The sequence below is a fragment of the Phyllobates terribilis genome, unplaced genomic scaffold (assembly GCF_046119375.1).
Source record: "Phyllobates terribilis strain yellow unplaced genomic scaffold, ASM4611937v1 Scaffold_12__6_contigs__length_324123572, whole genome shotgun sequence".
NCBI classification, from domain to species: Eukaryota; Metazoa; Chordata; class Amphibia; order Anura; family Dendrobatidae; genus Phyllobates; species Phyllobates terribilis.
In genome coordinates this window covers 149,459,096-149,478,216 of record NW_027362772.1, presented here as the reverse complement: position 1 = coordinate 149,478,216, position 19,121 = coordinate 149,459,096, and the positions used below count along the sequence as shown (strand labels likewise).

The 19,121-nt window shown below is 43.4% G+C and overlaps 1 protein-coding gene across 1 annotated transcript; it reads right to left on the bottom strand.

Moving 5' to 3' along the window:
- Nucleotides 1–309: 309 nt before the first annotated feature.
- Nucleotides 310–17,989, bottom strand: DNAAF3 (dynein axonemal assembly factor 3). The gene is made up of 12 exons (XM_073657777.1): nt 17,877–17,989; nt 17,713–17,793; nt 14,451–14,596; nt 11,490–11,583; nt 10,496–10,653; nt 7,194–7,370; nt 6,780–6,902; nt 5,251–5,373; nt 2,858–3,080; nt 2,660–2,774; nt 2,333–2,407; nt 310–1,640 (listed from the first exon to the last, which is right to left on the bottom strand). Exons 2-12 carry the CDS (start codon nt 17,786–17,788, stop codon nt 1,472–1,474), a joined length of 1,479 nt encoding a protein of 492 aa, XP_073513878.1. The 5' UTR covers nt 17,789–17,793; nt 17,877–17,989; the 3' UTR covers nt 310–1,471.
- Between the last annotated feature and the right edge of the window lie 1,132 nt (nt 17,990–19,121).

The following is a 19,121-nucleotide window of genomic DNA, read 5'->3' as shown; positions in this document are numbered from 1 at the left end:
TGACAGTTCCTCAGCGTCCCTCCTCCCTGATGGAATCTCACACTGCTCAGTACAAGCTGCAGCTCTCAGTCAAGCTGGATGGGCAAAGACTGCATACACTGGGACTCATGAGATCTCTAGTTTCAGTTCGCTGGTCTCAAAGTACTCATTTCTATATCAGGATTATACAGCCATTCTGGACAGGGATATTTGAAATAATTACACCAGCCTCATCAGGTTTAAGATGCATTTATTCATAGATTCTAAAGTAAAGATAGATCCCTTTTAAGAAATTTAAACGATTTGGATGGAGACAGTGTACACATTGTATGAATGGTTCACATTAATTATATTTTATTGCTTAAAACTTGAAAAAGGAACTATTTAAATAAAAAAAAAAAATAAATAACGAGATAAATATTGTCAGTTAGTATAAACCTTAGTAATATATGCAATCCACAGAAAGATTACAGCCGGCTCCTGCTGTGGGTTGTCATACTAAACATTTCTATACAGAAGAACGAATGAAAAACTGAAAATTACGATGAATATAGAAGCAGAGCTCCAATCAAAATCTGGAGATGTGTCCTGTCCCACACATCAAACTCATGGGAGTCTAGGGGGTTGAGACCCCCAGGATCCTGAGAAAGTAGAGCAGATCTACCTATCCATGTGCCAGCCTGTGACATGGAAAAAAGTGGACTCACCGGTGACCTTCCACAAATGCTTTTGCTTCCAGTAGGCCAATATCCAGTGAACTGATCTCCAGCAGAAATGGAGACCACTGATGGAGACCACTGATGGAGACCACTGATGGAGACCACTGATGGAGACCACTGATGGAGACCTTTTCCGACAATATGGTCAAATTGTTGGACGTGAATGGACATCTTAAGTTGGATCTTTAAAGTTAGAGGTCATGTTGACTATGTTCTCTGCACATTGATCTAAAGTTTTTAGGATAGAAATCAGTACAAGTCAGCCACATTTTATGGTCCATGAAAAGATTGCAACGCAACAACTGACCATAGGTCTGCGGACCTGAACATACAGATTTATAGATGCCTATGAGGCTGTAAGTTCAAGTCAGGGGATGAACAATCAAGTCTGGGCATTGTGGGCCATATATGACGGATTGTTAGTGGAGGCTTAGGAGTGCAGTGGATGGAGTTACTCAGTGATTGGTAGCCCTTTCTGTCAAGAACACTCATTTGACATAAAGAGGTTTTCCCAGGAAAGACATCTAAGGCCATTTATCTTCTTGGCTGCTCCTGCTGGCCAACATGGTACCTGCAGATGGACAGGATATTCAATATGTCAGTACTTACAGAGGAACTGCCTCAAAGTCACTGTACATATCTACAGCTATAAGATGGCCAGCAAATATCTTTGGTGTGTGGCAATATAATATGACGCTCTGCTCTAGCAACAATACATCGGTACATCAGGATGGAGTAGTAGTTTGGAAAGTTCATGTTGGCATGAGATGCTTTTATGCCGCTTTCTGGTCTTCGTCACGGTCGTCCGGGCGTTCAAACGTGGCAACATAATCTCTCTTCCAGTCTATGTTTTCAGTGGCCACAAATCCGGCTTCCTCCGCAACTTTGGTTATTATAGATATATAGCTTTTCACCCTGTCCGCATGGAGATCCACCATGTACCTAGGAACAAAATACAAACTCGAAAACCAGTTTGGCTTATGAAGTCCATTGCTCTACATGGGAAATATAAGAAGCCATGTAGTGCAGATTTTTTTTTTTTATCCCGGGTCAACTGCTTTGGAAATAAGCAGTAAGAGGAAAGAGTTAGAAAACATCAACAGGATTGTGAAGTAGTGTCAGCACAAAATGACTGTACAAACCAAGCACAGGTGCTCCATGCACTCGTGACCTAGCCAACTACTCGTTTTTCCATTCATCTCAGAAGGCGTAGATAGATGGAAAACATGTAGGCATATGCCAAGGGAGCAATGAGCACCTGTGCTTGGTTTGAACAGTCATTTTGACTCCATTTAAAAGATACTCCTGGTATCTTCATTTTTATCATCCTCATGCAGGTCTTATTTTGTAGTCATCTTATGTATTGTGCTACTTAGAGATTTACTCCAAATGGATCACAATCTCAAACCTCGGTCAATTTCTTTGGAATAAAACTGACCCATCAGTGTCACCTGGAGATTGTTGTACCTGGAGAGAACGAACTGTATGATTATGTTGCCCTTCTTGGGATCCCAATGCTGCACGGCAAAAGTGTGCACCAGGAGGCAGCATGTATTTTATGACCACCTCCACAAATCTGACCGCAGAATGAGCCCCTACAATATCTCATCCCAGGACACGTAAAATAAACTTACTTTGTTAATTCTATGATGAGAGTCGCTTTCCTGGCGGTGATCAGCTTGTAGTCTGTAGTCAGGTGGTGAACCATGCTGAAACAAAAAGGGATGCATTCTACAAGTTTGTAGGATTTTTAACAATTCTGGACTGTAGGGAGACTATGTAAAGTTTGACAGACTAGTTACACATCACATCATAATTGGATAATCTAGAAATGGTAGATCGCTGGCTGTCCCACATATCAGCAGTATTTGGGGGTCAATTCTGACAATCACCGGTCTGACCCCCCACCAATCTATATCTAGAATATCCACTTTTATAACAACATCAGCTCGGTATATTACCTGCAGGAGAAAGAGACGATGTTGAACAGATTAAGGAATTTGCTCTTGCGATGAAGATCATTCACCCAGCTAAGAGGTAGAAGATGTATCACCACATTGTCTACCTGGAGATAATCTAGAAAATCAAGTGTAAAGCTCAGTTCCTGTACACAGGAGTTACATAGTCTTTGCTTTAGAATAATCTGATATGGGCCTTACTTGCAGCGTCCCCACGCTTCTCATCCTCCACATCTTCATTCCTTTGCTCCTCATCTTCATCCTCTTCTCGGATAGTAGATGGGCCGGCAGGACTGGACGGAAAGTTACAGGCTCTCCCTTCTGCATTCTTCTCTTCGTCAGGTGTAGGCGCAGAGTATTTCTGTCCCGTCATCAATTCATGAAACATTGATGTGATGTTGTATTGAGACAAATCTTGAGCAGTCTGTGGGAAAATACAAGAAAAGTGCAAAAATCAGCAGCACGTCTGCATATTTGGAAAGAACAAAAAAAAAAAAAAAAAAAAAAAAAAAAAAAAAAAAAAAAAAAAGGACTAGAAATTCTTTACACGAGGACCCATAAATCCCAATGTGATTCATTACGCCACATCCAAATCAGGAGTCATGCCACATTAGCTGGAATACTGCCTTTTTAAGCAAGTAGTTGATCCAATATGTGTAAAGAAGTGGCTGTCAGGACATGCTGGGAATAGTTCTACATTACGATTGGAAATCAATCTGTTGCAATATTAAAAGCGAGGCTCCCAAAACTACGTTGACACATAAGGACAGGGGTCGTCCTGGTAAAAGCTTCTTTAAGCAGTTCAATACCAAGCCATCTTCCCATTCGTGACGAGGCACTAATCTATCTATCGTATTTGGGGAAACCCCCCCCAAAAAAAAGTATTTTTTTGTATGACCCTGCAGGAGCACAATTACAAGATAAATTTTTAACCCTTAATGAGCTTGTGATTTTCTGGTTTTGTATTTTAATTTTTTGCCCCCCTTCTTCCCAGAGCCATAACCTTTTTTTATTTTTCTGTCAATATGGCGGTGTGAGGGCTTATTTTTTGCAGGATAAGTTTTACCTTTGAACGCCATCACTGGTTTTACCATATCGTGTACTGGAAAACAGGAAAAAAAATCCAAGTGCATTGAAAAAAAAAAAAAATAAATAAAAACTGCAATACCAGTTGTTTTTTTTCACCACGTTCACTGATTGCCAAAACTGACCAGCCATTATTATTCTCCAGGTCATTATGAGTTTGTAGACACCAAACATGTATAGGTTCTTTTTTATTTAAGTGGTGGGGAAAAAAAAAAAAAAAAAAAAAAAAAAGGGGCACCATTTCCATTTTTACACTCTCCTTTCTGCAATAGTCTCCATAGGAGACTAGAAGCAGCACTTGTCCGATCGCCTCTGCTACTACATACAGGCAACGAGCAGATCGCCTGTATGCAGCAGAAATGCTCACTTGCTATGAACGCCGACCACTGGGTGGCGCTCTTAGCAATCAGGACATGACAACCACAGGGGTCTGCTGCAGAGCCCGGGTTGTCATGTCAACCCATCAGTGACCCACGATCTTGTGACGGGGTCACCGATGGGCGGGGCTAATGCAAAGCTTCCAATACAGTGATGTTAAAAGCTGCTATCAGAGATTGACAGCAGCATTTAACTGGTTAACAGCCACGGGTATATAAATCAGCCGACTTGTGCCTGGTTCAGTGCGGGCTCAGCGCCGGAGCACGCGCTGAACTTGGGGTGATGACCTGGGGTGTACTAGTACACCCTAGGTCATGAAGGGGTTAAAAAAATGTGACTCTTTTTCCGTAGAGATGTTTATGCATCAGACATGTGCATCTAGTTCACACATTGTACCTCCTGATCAGATCAGGTCATGAAAAGCATTTCACTATTTAAAATACATTTTTATGGCAGATTTCCTCGGTAACTGGGGCTGGCATATTAGCCCCTGTAACAGGGACAATTCAGCACAGCTGATCTGAATTTTTTTAATTTTTAAGACCCATCAGCTCCTACTTCCTCACGGAGATCGCATGATCGGTGGTACGGGAAGAGTCATCAGTGCTTAGTAAACTGAATAGAGCGACCATAAAGGTAATAAATCATGTTTTCCTTCTTTATGTGGAGTCTTACGATTCTGCAAGACATTCTAAATAGCTATATGCGGACTGGCCCAATGTTTTAGGTCCTTGGGGGAGAACTGGGAACCCCACTGGGATCATAACACTTAATGCTCCAATCGCTGCTGTATGTATGACACAGCCAGCACCTGCCCTGACTCCATACACCTACACCAGACTTGTATGTCACATGCCAAAAGGGGTTGACCAAGAACGGGGGAAAAAAAAAAAATTCTATTAGCAAATTATGCTTGTTTTATCTAGTCCGATTTGGAAATTAATAAGGTACTTCGGAATTAACTACATTTTATGTATTTTTCTTCTATTTCCGTAAAAGCATTTAATTGCATGGTTTCACAAATTATAGGGTTTTTAGTATTTTAGTAAAGTAATCCTACATAAAGAAAAAGATAGATGAAGGCATAATATAAAATACAAAATATATTATGTATAGAAACCATGTCCTACCTTTGTATACACACCATTAGCAGTTTTCAACAAGCTCTCCTCTTCCGTTTCGATCCCATACGCTATGTAAGGACCGGTGGTAATATCCCCCCAGTATCCTCGAGCTTGTACCTTCCCGCATCTCTAGGAACCAAGAAGAAGGTTTCTAAATGAGACCGAGTGGAAAGTGCAGCTCCTGCATAAGCTGTGTACAGAGAGGTGCAGGAGCTCAATAGTCAATTGGTCTGTGTACCGCCGAGAGAGTGATGAAACAAATAGACTTACTAATGAAGCCGCAGTGATTAGCAAGATTTCAAGAGAGCAAAAAAGACCAGCTCTTCTGAGTTGGCTAACACATAACCACTACAGCAGATGAGTGGCCGCAGTGGTGATTATTTTGTCACCAGTGTGGCCACAGATTGATAAGAGTGGTCATGTGCCGGTTCAAGCCACAAGAGGACATGGGTAGAGGTTTTGGAATGGCAGGGGTCCTGTAGGTGAGTATATACTGTTACTGCAGGTCAGGGGGTATAAAACCCATACTTGTATCTAGACATACCAGGCTACACAAAATGTCTCACCCCTGGAATATAGAAGTGCAAGAATAAGAAGGTAAGACTGCAGCCATCCTGGTACAGGCGATCATGCCCAGGACATTCTTAATGATGCATATAAAAGGTCCCCTCAAGAGATGGAGACAAGTCCGCTCAGATTCACGGGAGCACGCTGGAAAATCTGGCACGTCTGTATCCTCACGACTCCCAGCAATCAGTCAAATGAATGCAAAGTGCGATATATTTAGTGCAGCAGATAAACAAGCTACTACGGCTTAATGTGCCCCACAGAGCCGCTGAAGTGTCCTGATAATCAGCTTCGTTTTCCCAGTCAATGAAGATAATTTGGTCTCTGGAAAGATCCAGGTCTCCAAATAAATCCATCTAATCACAAAACTGATAAGGACTCCAGAAATACAAGGGGCTTTATTACGACTCTGGAAAGGGGCTGCGGTGGAGTTAAGCAACACACTTGAATGGAATAAAATACATTTTTTTTTTTTTTTTTATTTTTTTTTTACTTAATTAAAAACTTTGGATGTTATTTTCTGACCATAGCAAAAGAAAAAACCCAAAACACCACCTTTATAAGTTTACAGGATCAGGAATTTACAATGTTTCTAACATGGGAATAACTCGGTAAAAAAATATATATTATTTTTAAACGGCACAGTTATCCACAAGATGGGTGAAAACCTGCTGATCATTGGAGGTCGGATCTTATTCGAAGGATCAATGGTCCACTATAGAAGCGAGAACTTGCCAAGACCCTTTAACACAAACGTGCTATTAACAATACGTCATCTTCAGATTAAAGAATATCTTTAATCACTGAAAGGAAAGACATTTTTAGGACATTAAAATTATTCTAAATAATGTCCATAAGGGTCTTGTAGGCTTTTTACCTGTCCTGTCTGATGTGTGACATCATATTACATGCAAGGACACATCTACATACAGCACCGGGGGTAGAGGTGACCATATCCGAATACTCACGTGTGTCACAGTCATATGAGAAGCCAGAGTTTTATTAGGGACATCATAGATTCCTTCACGTATCATAAACGCAATACCCTTCTCTCTCCAGCGATTGTACTCAGCGGCACCAATCACCGCCGCCTGAAAGACATGTCTACAGCAATGAATACATTGTAAAGGTGACTTTTCACATTATTGTGTAAAGATGGCCTCATACGGTCAATGCCCTTATCTGTGGGTTAGCTATAAAACTTTCAACCGTCAGATGACGAGAGGAAGGAGGATCAGACAAGTAGAATTTCATGGGGATCAGCTGCCGACGGAGGCAACCGGCAGCAGCTGCCACCCTTCTCCCCATGTAGAAGTGTCTGGGGGGCAACTTGGATAAGTGAACTAGCAGACAACAGGGCCAAACATTAAAGCAGCACTCACCCCCCGGTCATGCAGCTTCATATTTAAATCCCAGTCATAGGATCCTCTCCTAGAGTCGTAGCGTTTGCCCAAAAGTTGACGGTTCTTCACATCCCAATACCTCTCGATAGGAAAGAGCTTCGCCTCGGATGTTTGCCAGAACTTAAAGATATATTCCAACTCATCCCTTTCTTTAAACTGTACAGAGAAAAAGAAGAACAAAACTATAATGTAAATCAAAGCGCATTAACCTTTCCTGGCCAACACCATCCACAATTGACTTCTTCCTTACCCCAGTCCACAAGGAAACAATCCTTAGCGTCTTCATGGACTGTTATTCAAGGATCATTACTATATTTTTCTATTGCATCTTTGCTTTTTTTAACAAAATGGGTCAAGATCAGTTTAAAGTGAAAAGGTTATTCCCAAGACCAATCACTGGAATCCCAACAGTCCTGAGAAGAAGGTCCTTCAACCTGCAGTCCCATCATGAATGGAGAGGAGGTGCACACACTCAACCTCCACTCCATTCAATATCTATGGGGCTGCAGAAGAAAGACAACTACAGAGCTCGGCTTTTTCTGCATCCCATAGACATTGGATAGAGCATGTGCAAATCTGCTCCAATCATGATGTGGCTCTGCAAAGCCCTGTTCTTGGGATCTCCAGGGGTTCTCACCAGACAGACCCACAGTGATCAGTAAGTTTTTGACCATCGTATGGAGAGATTAGTTCTTTTAGGAATAACCCTTTAAAGAAAAAACAAAAACCATGAAACCTGCCTTGAAGTGACTGATCAAATGACTGCAGCTAAAATGTCTTCTGAGCACATGGCAATGGTCTATCTGACCGTGAAGGTCACAGACAAACAATCAAGTGCGCTGGTGTTAAACCGTACATTTCGTAGCTCTCAGTTATCACCATCGTAGGTTAGATAGGATACAGACTGTAGGGGTCTTCAAGAAGATTTCTGAAATCTTGTTCCAATAACCCTCATTTAGGAATACCAAGAAGTTGTATTCTTTAGAAATACAAAATTGAATTCTTGTATTTTGGGCTCTTTCATCTGACCTGTAGAAGTCAAGACTAGAATCATTTCTAAGCCTCTGCCCATAGACTATCTTCATGTGAGGTGAATGCAGGGCTGTGGAGTCGGTAAGCCAAACCTCCAACTCCTCAATTTCCATTACACCAACTCCCTCATACATGGCTCATGTTTAAGTGATAAATTTACTGTAGCACAGATTCATCTCAGCTAAAAGTCTAGACCCTTAGATCAGGAATAGGATAGACATTTATAGGACATTTCATAACTTTCTCAAATGCTTATGAAAAAATATTCCCCACAAACTGCATTGAACTACTGTACCCAATTTATTATAGATTTTAGGAATCGGAGTTAGTCCATTTTATACCGACTCCACAGCCCTGGGCAAATTCTCCCAAAAGTGAAAAGCAACAAATATTAAACTTTTTTTTGCTAAGAATTACCCATGCAAGTTCAAAAAAGTTTTATGACGGATTTTGACTTGAGAAAGTTCCACAGTAGTAGAAAAATGCTCTGTAAACAATATGGACATTTGGCGGATGAAAACATGTTTCAGTCTTTGAGTCTTACCCATGAGCTGCAGATTTTCAGCAGCACTTTACAATTCGGAAGGTACAATCAACATATTAAAAACAGTCTGAATGAGGCTTCATCAGGAAAATCCTCTGATGAAGCCCCTTCAGACTGTTTGGGGAATCTGGAAGACTGATTGACCGAAGAAGAGAAGGCGAGTCCTGTGTCATCCAACAGTAAAGCATCCTAAGACCATTCATGCGTGAGGGCTTTTCATCAATGGAGGGGGCTCACTCACAATTTTGCCTAAAAACATAGCCATGGATAAAGAATGGGATCTAAACATCCAAGAGAAACACCTCCCAGTCACCCAGGAGCAATTTGATGATGATGTTTTTTCCAACATGATGGAGACCATGTCACAAGGCAAAAGTAATAACCCAGTGGTTCGGTGAACAAAACATTGAAGTGTTGGATCCATGGCTGGGAAACCCTCCAGATCTCAATCCCATTGAGAACCTGAGGTCAATCCTCAAAAAGCAGGAGAACAAAACAGAAAATGTGATAAACTCCAAGCAAAGATTACAATCAGGATTTGGCCCAGAAGCCGATATCCAGCTGCCGAGGGGTGAAGGGCAGAAGTCTGGAGAAGCAAGAGTCAACTCTATAAATACTGGGTCTTTACATAAACTTTATGCATTGGTCAGTAAAAATCTAAAATGTTTATCATTGTGTATCAGTAACTTAAAACTAAAGTATTTAAAAAACAAGCAGCAAAATGTGTGAAAAGCAAAAACTGTCAGTCTAGACTTTTAGCCAAAACTGAACAGTGTGCATAGACCTCATCAGTACATTAATTACACCGGTAAGGTTGAGTTATCAGTATTAAATATTTAGCCTGTACTGATCCATAGTCATACTGGACGTGCTAAAGAAATAACGCCCCATTTGGCACTGGTGAAAGCCTATTTGGTCCATTCTTACGAGAAGATGAAAGTCTTCATGAAAGGCACAAACTAGTTTGCAATAGTAAGAAGAGCGGAGCAATGGACGCAATCAATATGCGCGAACAAATTCAGAGAAACAAAGACGACAAGTCATATTTAACACAAGACATGTCTTGCTTTAAGGCGCTGGGGTCCTGGGTTCAAATCCCACCAAGGACAACATCTGCAAGGAGATAGCATCTTCCGCATGAGTTTCCTCCGGGTTCTCTGGTTTCCTCTCAAAGACATCCTGATAGGGAATTTAGATTGTGAGCCCCAATGGGGACAGTGATGATGACTAAAGTCCTGAGGAATATCATGGTGCTAAAGTATAAGTAACTAAAACAGTAATGGTGTCAAATTAAAAACTAGAAAAAGACTGTTTTTTTAGCTTTTATGCAAAGACAAGTGATTAGGATGCAAATAAGGATCAAACAAAAAGTGAACTAGAAGGGAGCCCTTTCCCATACATTAATTTATATTACATTAGCATAAATTACCTGGAAGCACAGAATGGAGTGTGATACATTTATTTCCTAGTATAGATGCAGGATGGCGTGATACATAATAGAAATAACCCATTAAATGCACTCATTGGAGCGACCATGGTGTATTACTCAGATTATGGAGCATTTATTTCACCATTATAGTAATGCCCTGCAATGCTCCACTTGGACAGCTTGGCCGATCTGGATCTCAAACTCAATTCCTAGGCACATTGATCCACGACTTATTGAAAGTTAGCATGTCCGGGTCTAGATCTACTATGGACCTACCTTGATAGACGTCATATTCAGCAAAGGGAGGATCCTCTGCTGGTACTCGGGGTCTGTGATGCATTTAATAAACCGCTCACATCTGTCTCGTAAGTATGCCGCCGTCTTACTGCGGACCATGCTATTACCAAACAGCTCAAGAAAGATTTCGCATTTCTCTAAAAAAAAAAAAAAAAAAAGGCTACACAATTGAAAAGTATTACAGGCAATTTATATTTCACAACTTAACACTAAACAGAACTAAATTTGCAATTCAGATTTTAGTAAAGTTTACATAGTGAGTTTCCAATTCAAAGGATTTCTCCCCCCCCCCCCCTCCAACCCCATATCTGATAATATTAAGTCCTATGTCAGGTGCATGGAGGATTGATCTGCGATATACACCGGCTGCATAGCAGAGACTGGATCTAGATCCAATTAAAATAGACAAACTGCAGGTGCACACTGGCCCTCATTGCAGATGCGATCGTGGGTGTCAAAGGGTTGACATGATGGACAGGGGCCTGCTGAAGGTCACCACCGTCCTGTCAATGCCACCCATGACCTCCTATGAGGCCTGTAGGCAGAACAAAAGGCATAGTCCCCTAAGAGGACTGAAAAAAAAAAGAATGTAAAAAAAAATTAAATAATCTGAAAAATGGTACAAAAAAGGGAGGCCATGACGAGGAAAGGAGAAAAGAAAAAAAAAAAATTGGCATCAGCGGGAAGGGGTTAAATATTAGATTCTTTGAAAGGCCAGACATATGCAAGTTTCCTGTGAAGGGGGAGAAAAAAAAACAAAAAAAACCCTTAAAGCAACTGGCCAATCCAAAAACCATATTTAATAGGTGCATTGGTAGTCTGAGACACGCCCCCGGTCTATGATTGGCTAGTGCTCATGTTTGCAGCACTGACTATTGGGAGAACATGGGAGCACATTTCGGCCCGTGGCCATTCTAAGTATACATCCGCTAAATCACACGAGTAGACAGCAAGGCCCCTTCATAAATTTTACCTTGTAAACCCATTTGTTCTGGATTTTCCAGGGCTAAAGTGAAAAATAATATTTGTCGAGCGAGAAGCTCCAGGTCACTCTCAATGATGAAGAACTAGAACAGGAGAACAGCACTTATACAGAGCTATAATAATTATTTTAATATTACACAAGAAAAACTTTTAAGGATTATACATGATTATGGGTTATGACAGCCCCCCACTGTTGAAGACCTCCACGTTGGTCATTACAGAGCTCCTTTGAAACTCTGTCTGTGGCCGGACTTCACAGGAAACAGTGATTTTTACTATATAAAGCAATACTGTGGTATTACTGTATATAGTGCAAGTGATCAGACAATCGCAGCTTCAAGTCCCCTAAGGGGACTGAAATACAGTGAAAAGTAATAAAAATAAATAAAATCAATAGATAAAAGTTCAAATCACCTCCCCTTTCCCATATAAAAAAAAAGAAAAAAAAAAAAAAGTACATGTGGTATTACCACGTTCAGAAAAGTCTGATATATCGAGATACACGACTCGCCGGCGCAGAAGATCCCTGCTCCACAGACTGCCGGAATTACCGCTCCTTGCATACCAGGTAAATTGCGCAGGTGATCCGGTATAGGAACTGCACGTCACAAAGCCCTGTGACATGTAGGGGGGTGGGGGGGGGGATATTGAAATTAAGTAGGCAGGATTTCTTGGCGTTCCCCGGACACCAAGCATAGGCAAGATGATTTTTTAAAAAGCTATTACAAAGCAATCAGATCTCTGCTATGAGCCATACAAGTAGGTATAGATTCACGTTTCTGTCACCTGTATGCCCATATTAGAGGTCTGATAAGTCCTGGGAGGGGGGGGGGGGGGTGACACATTCCCTTTAACCCGATCAGTAAACTCCGCAAATGGAAAAAAATTCAAGGACGCCAAAATGACATTTTGGTCACTGCAATACCACAAAAAACGCTGTAACAAGCGATAAAAAAAAAAAAAAAAAAAAAAGTCATACAGTGGGGAAAATAAGTATTTGATACTCTGCCGATTTTGCAAGTTTTCCCACCTACAAAGAATGGAGAGGTCTGTAATTTTTATCGCAGGTACACTTCACCCGTGAGAGACAGGATCTAAAAATAAAAACCAGAAAAATCACATTGTATGATTTCTACATAATTTGCATTTTATTGCATGAAATAAGTATTTGATACAATAGAAAAGCAGACCTTAATATTTGGTACTGAAACCTTTGCTTGCAATTACAGAGGTCAGACGTTTCCTGTAGTTCTTGACCAGGTTTGCACACACTGCAGCAGGGATTTTGGCCCCCTCCTCCATACAGATACTCTCCAGATCTTTCAGGTTTCAGGGCAACATTGAGTTTCAGCTCTCTCCAAAGATTTTCTATTGAGTTCAGGTCTGGAGACTGGCTAGGCCACTCCAGGACCTTGAAATCCTTCTTACGGAGCCACTCCTTAGTAGCCCTGGCTGTGTGTTTCGGGTCATTGTCATGCTGGAAGACCCAGCCACAACCCACTCTTCAATGCTCTTACTGATGGAAAGAGGTTGTTGGCCAAAATCTCACGATACATGACCCCATCCATCCTCTCTTCAATACGGTAGTCAGCCTGTCCCCTTTGCAGAAAAGCACCCCAAAGTATGAGGGTTTTCCCCACCAAGCTTCATGGTTGGGACAGTGTTCTTGGGGTTGTACTCATTTTTCTTATTCTTCCACACATGGCGAGTGGAGTTAAGACCAAAAAGTTCTATTTAGGTCTCATCTGACCACATCACCTTCTCCCCATGACTCTCCTGGATCATCCAGATGGTCATTGGCGAACGTCAAAAGGGCCTGGACATGTGCTAGCGTGAGCAGGGAAACCTTGCGTGTCCTGCAGGATTTTAATCCATGATGGTGTAGTGTGTTACTAATGGTAATGTTTGAGACTGTGGTCCCAGCTCTCTTCAGGTCATTGACCAGGTCATCCTGTTTAGTTCTGGGCAGATTCCTGACCTCTCTCAGAATCATCCTTACCCCACCAGACGAGATCTTACATGGAGCCCCAGACTGAGGAAGATTGACAGTTATCTTGTGTTTCTTCCATTTTCTAATAATTGCACCAACAGTTGTTGCCTTCTCACCAAGCTACTTACCTATTGTCCTGTAGCCCATCCCAACCTTGTGCAGGTCTACAATTTTGTCCCTGGTGTCCTTAGACAGCTCTTTGGTCTTGGCCATGGTGGAGCGGTTGGAGTTTGATTGACTGAGTGTGTGGACAGGTGTCTTTTATACAGGGAACGAGTTCAAACAGGTGCAATTAATACAGGTAATGAGTGCAGAGCAGGAGGACTTATAAAAGAAAAACTAACAGGTCTGTAAGAGCCAGAATTCTTGCTGGTTGGTAGATCAAATACTTATTTCATGCAATAAAATGCAATTTAATTATGTAAAAATCATACAATGTGATTTTCTATTTTTTCATCTTTAGAACTGTCTCTCACAGGTGAAGTGTCCCTGCGATAAAAAATACAGACCTCTCCATTCTTTGTAGGTGGGAAAACTTGCAAAATCGGCAGAGTATCAAATACTTATTTTCCCCACTGTATATCTCAAAACGGTATTAATAAAAACGTAGTCTCGCCCTGCAAAAAGCCATGACCGCTCCATCAACCAGAAAATGAAGACATTACGGTGCATCGTAAGCCACATCCTCACTCCCCTTCAAAACTTGATTTTATTTCACCACTAAAAAGAAAAAAACTGGATATGTTTGGCATCACTGTAAACATACTGATGAGCAGAATAGTTTTGTGGAGGTATTTTTTTACTATACAATGTACAGCGTAAAAACAATTCCCAAAAAAACAATGTCAGAACTGCGAGTTTTTTTTCCTTCAATTTGTCCCCACTTTAGAAATCAGAAATCCCCTATAAACAGACAATAAAATCTGACAATGGGGCAGATATTGTGCAGTAGATCCTTACATTAAGCCTCCTCTGGGGCCAGCGACGTGCCTGGCAGATGGTCTTTAGAAGATGTCTCCCATCGCCACATCCCACCAGCAGAATATTCAGCTCAGGTATATCGTTATCATCACAAGTTGATAAATGTTCAAGGCTATTCTGCAGACCTAAGCGTAAAAACAAATCATTAGGAATAAAAAAAAAATAAAATAAAAAAATAAATGTAAGGCTATGTGCCCACGATGCAGAAATGCTCCTGATTTTTCCTGAGCGTTTCTGCATCTCCCTGGCAGAAAAAAAGCATGCGGATTGTACATGCGGATTGTACATGCATTTTTCCTGCCAGGGACATGCGGATCTGAAGCGTTCTTCACTTGCATTTCCGCATGCGGGTTGACAAGCGCTTTCCAAGCGATTTTAGCATCACTTGGAAAGTGCTTGACAACTCGGTCACATTATATAAATCCATGCAAACAGCATATATAGTGTGACCGTAAAAGAATGGTAAAAAATATACATTATACTCACCTTCTGATGGCCCCCGGTGTCCTTAGCGATGCATCCTGGCTTGCTGGCAGCTCGCGATGGTCTAAAAGGACCTGCCATGATGTAATTTAGTCATGTGACTAGTCACGCGACCGCCGACGTCAGTGGTTGCATGACCCATCACATGATAATTATGTCATGTCAGGTCCTTTTAGACCATTGCGAGCTGCCGGCAAGCCAGGACGCATCGATAAGGACACTGGGGGCCATCAGAAGGCGATTATAATTTTTTTATTTTTTTTATTTTTTTACAGGTACTATGGTACCTGGGTTCGGAGGAGAGTCTCCTCTCCTCCAAGCCTGGGTACCATAAGCACATTGAAACGCTTGGATTTCGCATGTACAGATGCAGTGAAGCAGATTCCATGTGTTCCAATGAAAGTCAATGGCAACGAAAACGCCGCGCTTCCGCAAAATAATTGGTAGTGCTGCAGATTTTTCCGCAATGATAATCCGCAGGGGAAATTTCCGCAGCATGTGCACAGCACATTGGGGAACATGGCAGGTCTTCTACTATGTGTTTAACCGTTTCTGCAGCGGAACTGCTGCTGCAGAAACGCTTAAAAATACAAATAGTGGGCACACAGCCGAATACATGATTGGTGTATTGGTGGCTACAAACCCTATAGATCCATACAGTAATGCAATAAAAACACAAAAAGGTCTTCAATCTTCATCCCTGTATAACAATATCAGAACAGGAACACGTTACATAAGAGAGTTGAACATTAAGGCTGAGCTATGTGTGAGATTGTTCAATTTCACACCTGTGTGGACCACAGGTATTGTTCAATCTCTGTGCAACTCAATGGCAGACCATAGTGTGAAAATAAATAGTGTCCTACAAACTCAATGCACTGCCAGTGTCTTAGTTAAACTATTCCTGAACAATTCACCTCCCCTCACTTTTACATTTGTAATTCTGGTTAATATGGTTTCACATATGTCTTGCATTGGTGACCTGAGTTCATGCTTCTGTGGTGGAAGCAAAGCTGAACTGGGATCGTGAAAAACGCACCAAAACCTGTGTTTTTGACGCAGCTTCTTTCCTGACAAGAGATCAGGTTTTGCTGCAGAAAAAAAAAAAAAAAAAAGGGAAGCGGGGGGGAGATTCGTATATCAAACCCATCACCTTCCTCCATGTGAACCCGGCCTTACTTTAGTTCTTGCTGAAGCTTTGTTGCGATTCACACCAAAATCCACATGGACACCACCCAGCCATAGTCTTCTAGATAAGGCCTCAATCAGACGCGAGTTCTGTGTTTATTCCCCGGCTAGTACTCCTAAATATTGTAGTGTATGGGGCAGCTCACATGTCCTTTTCAGACCGAGTGATCAGCACAAAGTCACGAAGACCTGTCAGATTATGATCCAAGTCATGGAACAAAGTCAACAATGCAAGTCTAAGGATTCATGAAAAAAATAAGAAGCAGACAGCATGGAGAGGCTGTCCGTGTGCAGTGTTGTCTTCAATGATAAAAGCTTCAGAAACCTCCAGTATTGCAGAAACTGATGGTAAAAACTGACCAAACTCTGATCCAAGACGCTGATGAAACTGACTTTTTGAATCTTTGAATCCTCAGTGTCTGAATGAGGCCCAAAGCCGGCTCGCCAACATGAGCCTCATCTGAGAGCTTGTCACCCGGCTCAGTCCAGTGACTAATATGGGGTCTCAGCATCCAGACCCCCAACTGACAAACTACAGATCTACACAGGTTGTGCTCTTCCTGAAAATGGATGGGTTTGCTACCTCACGATTTAAAAGGGGAAAAAAAAATTACATTCACTGACAGCCAGCAGAAATCTTGCAAAGAAGAATGAAAATTGGTGGGTGCGAACGCTCCACCAGATTGCCGGCAGTGGGGGAAGAGGGGGTTGCATACATCCAGATTGGTGGTGGGGGAGGTGTGCCCCCTGCAGAGTGGTGGTGGAAGGGGGGGTGCCCCCTCCAGAGTGGCAAGATAGAGATAGAGAGAAAAGGAGGTGTGCCCCCTCCAGATTGGTGGTGGAACGGGAGGAAGAGGGGGGGGGGGGTGTGCCCCCTCTAGGTTGGTATGGGCGGGGAGGGGGGGGTGCCCCCTCCGGGTAGGTAGAGAGGGGGGGTGCCCCCTCCGGGTAGGTAGAGAGGGGGGGGTGCCCCCTCCGGGTAGGTAGAGAGGGGGGGGTGCCCCCTCCGGGTAGGTAGAGAGGGGGGGGGGTGCCCCCTCCGGGTAGGTAGAGAGGGGGGGGGGGTGCCCCCTCCGGGTAGGTAGAGAGGGGGGGGGGTGCCCCCTCCGGGTAGGTAGAGAGGGGGGGGGGGTGCCCCCTCCGGGTAGGTAGAGAGGGGGGTGCCTCGTCCGGGTAGGTAGAGGGGGCAGGTGCCCCCTCCGGGTCGGTAAGGGGGGGGGGGGGGGGTGTTTGCGTGTGTGCCCCCTCCCGGTCGGTAGGGGTTGTGAGTGTGCCCCCTCCCAGTCGGTAGGGGTTGTGAGTGTGCCCCCTCCCGGTCGGCAGGGGGGGGGGTGCCCCCTCCGGGTCGGCAGGAGGGGGGGGTGCCCCCTCCGGGTCGGCGGGGGGGGGGGTGCCCCCTCCGGGTCGGCGGGGGGGGGGGTGCCCCCTCCGGGTCGGCAGGGGGGGGGGGTGCCCCCTCCGGGTCGGCAGGGGGGGGGGGGGTGTGCCCCCTCCGGGTTGGTAGGTGCCCCCAGTACACAGGATCCGCAGGGTGGCTGATCATCACTCATGCCTGGGATGTCTCACTTACACTGCATCTGAAGATCTAAGGCAGGACTGAAGCCCCACAGGGTCGGGTACACCTCTCCACCGCCTGCAGCAGCCATGGACGCTGAAATAAACACAAACACGTGACACACCCGCTGTACACCGGCGCCGCTGCTGAGCACTGTCCCGACACCAGCAGATACTCACACCAGCACCGATATTGCGCTGCATAAACCGACGGCGCCCGAACTATCTCAACTTCACTCAGCCGTTCAAATTAATAAATAAACCCCGCTACGGCTAAGACAAACCTCCATATCAGGGACGCGCCTGGCCAATAGAAGACTAGAAGTACGTGATTGACTTTAGGGATAGCCAATAAAAAGCCATGAAGGGCGTGTCTTACACCGCCTAGCAAGCTAGGTTGCGCTGACAGCGAAGCTTGCAGTTGCTATGGTGATGGCAGGCTGCAGAATGCTTTGCACCTGTTGTTTCTATAGCGCTGGCGGAGGCCGCAGAGCTGCTCTGCCCTGTGCTGGGCTGTTACTGTGTGTGGGGGGTCACTAAGTTATAATAAAGTCTATAATAAAGCCGCATGCACATATTACACCCTGTACAGTCCTGGTCACACTTTGCATTTTCCTTCTGGATTTATGGGGGAAAAAACACAGAGTTTTTTTTTTCAAAAAGCATAAAAAAAAAGTTTTATTTGGCTGTGGAATTTGATGCTCTTTTTTGTGTATATGCTTTTTTTCCAGCTTCCATTAATTCATCACCTCAAAAATTGGCACGTTGCTGCTTTTTAAGAGTTTGTTCACACTGAAAGGGTGACGTCAGTCTTAATAAGGCGCTCAATGGAGTACCCTGGCCCACTAATTGAATCAGGCTGGGCAAGTCTGGTATTCGGCGCGAGCCGTTGCCAGAAATGTGCGTGTACATGAATCGGGCATGTCTGGTTTCTAGTGCGAGCCATTGCTAGAAATATACGCGTACATTTGTAGAGTAAGTCATGCCATTATAGCGGCATAACTTACGATGAATTTGACTGTCGGCCCTCCCACGTCATGCCCATATTGGCCAGGACCGGCCTATAGACACCAAAAGTCCCAATATTTTTGCACATTTGCTGAATTGCGCTAACATGCTGTGGCTTATTAAGGTGTTTACGTCAGATTTCTGATGGCCCCTGAGACTCTGCTGAGTTTTTGGAGTAGAAACTGAGTGGAGTTTGACATTGCTGTGCATTATGTTCAATTTATGGGGCTCTTTTCCGACCGAAATCCACCTGAAAAAGACACCGTGTGCACATACGCTAACACAAGTTACATGGACTTGAATGGGCGAGTCTCATTTACGGAAGAAACTAGCGCATGCTACGATTTTTTTTACACACAGGTTCGGTCAGTGAAAAAAATCGCTCATCTGCACTGCCCCATGGCATAACATTGGTCA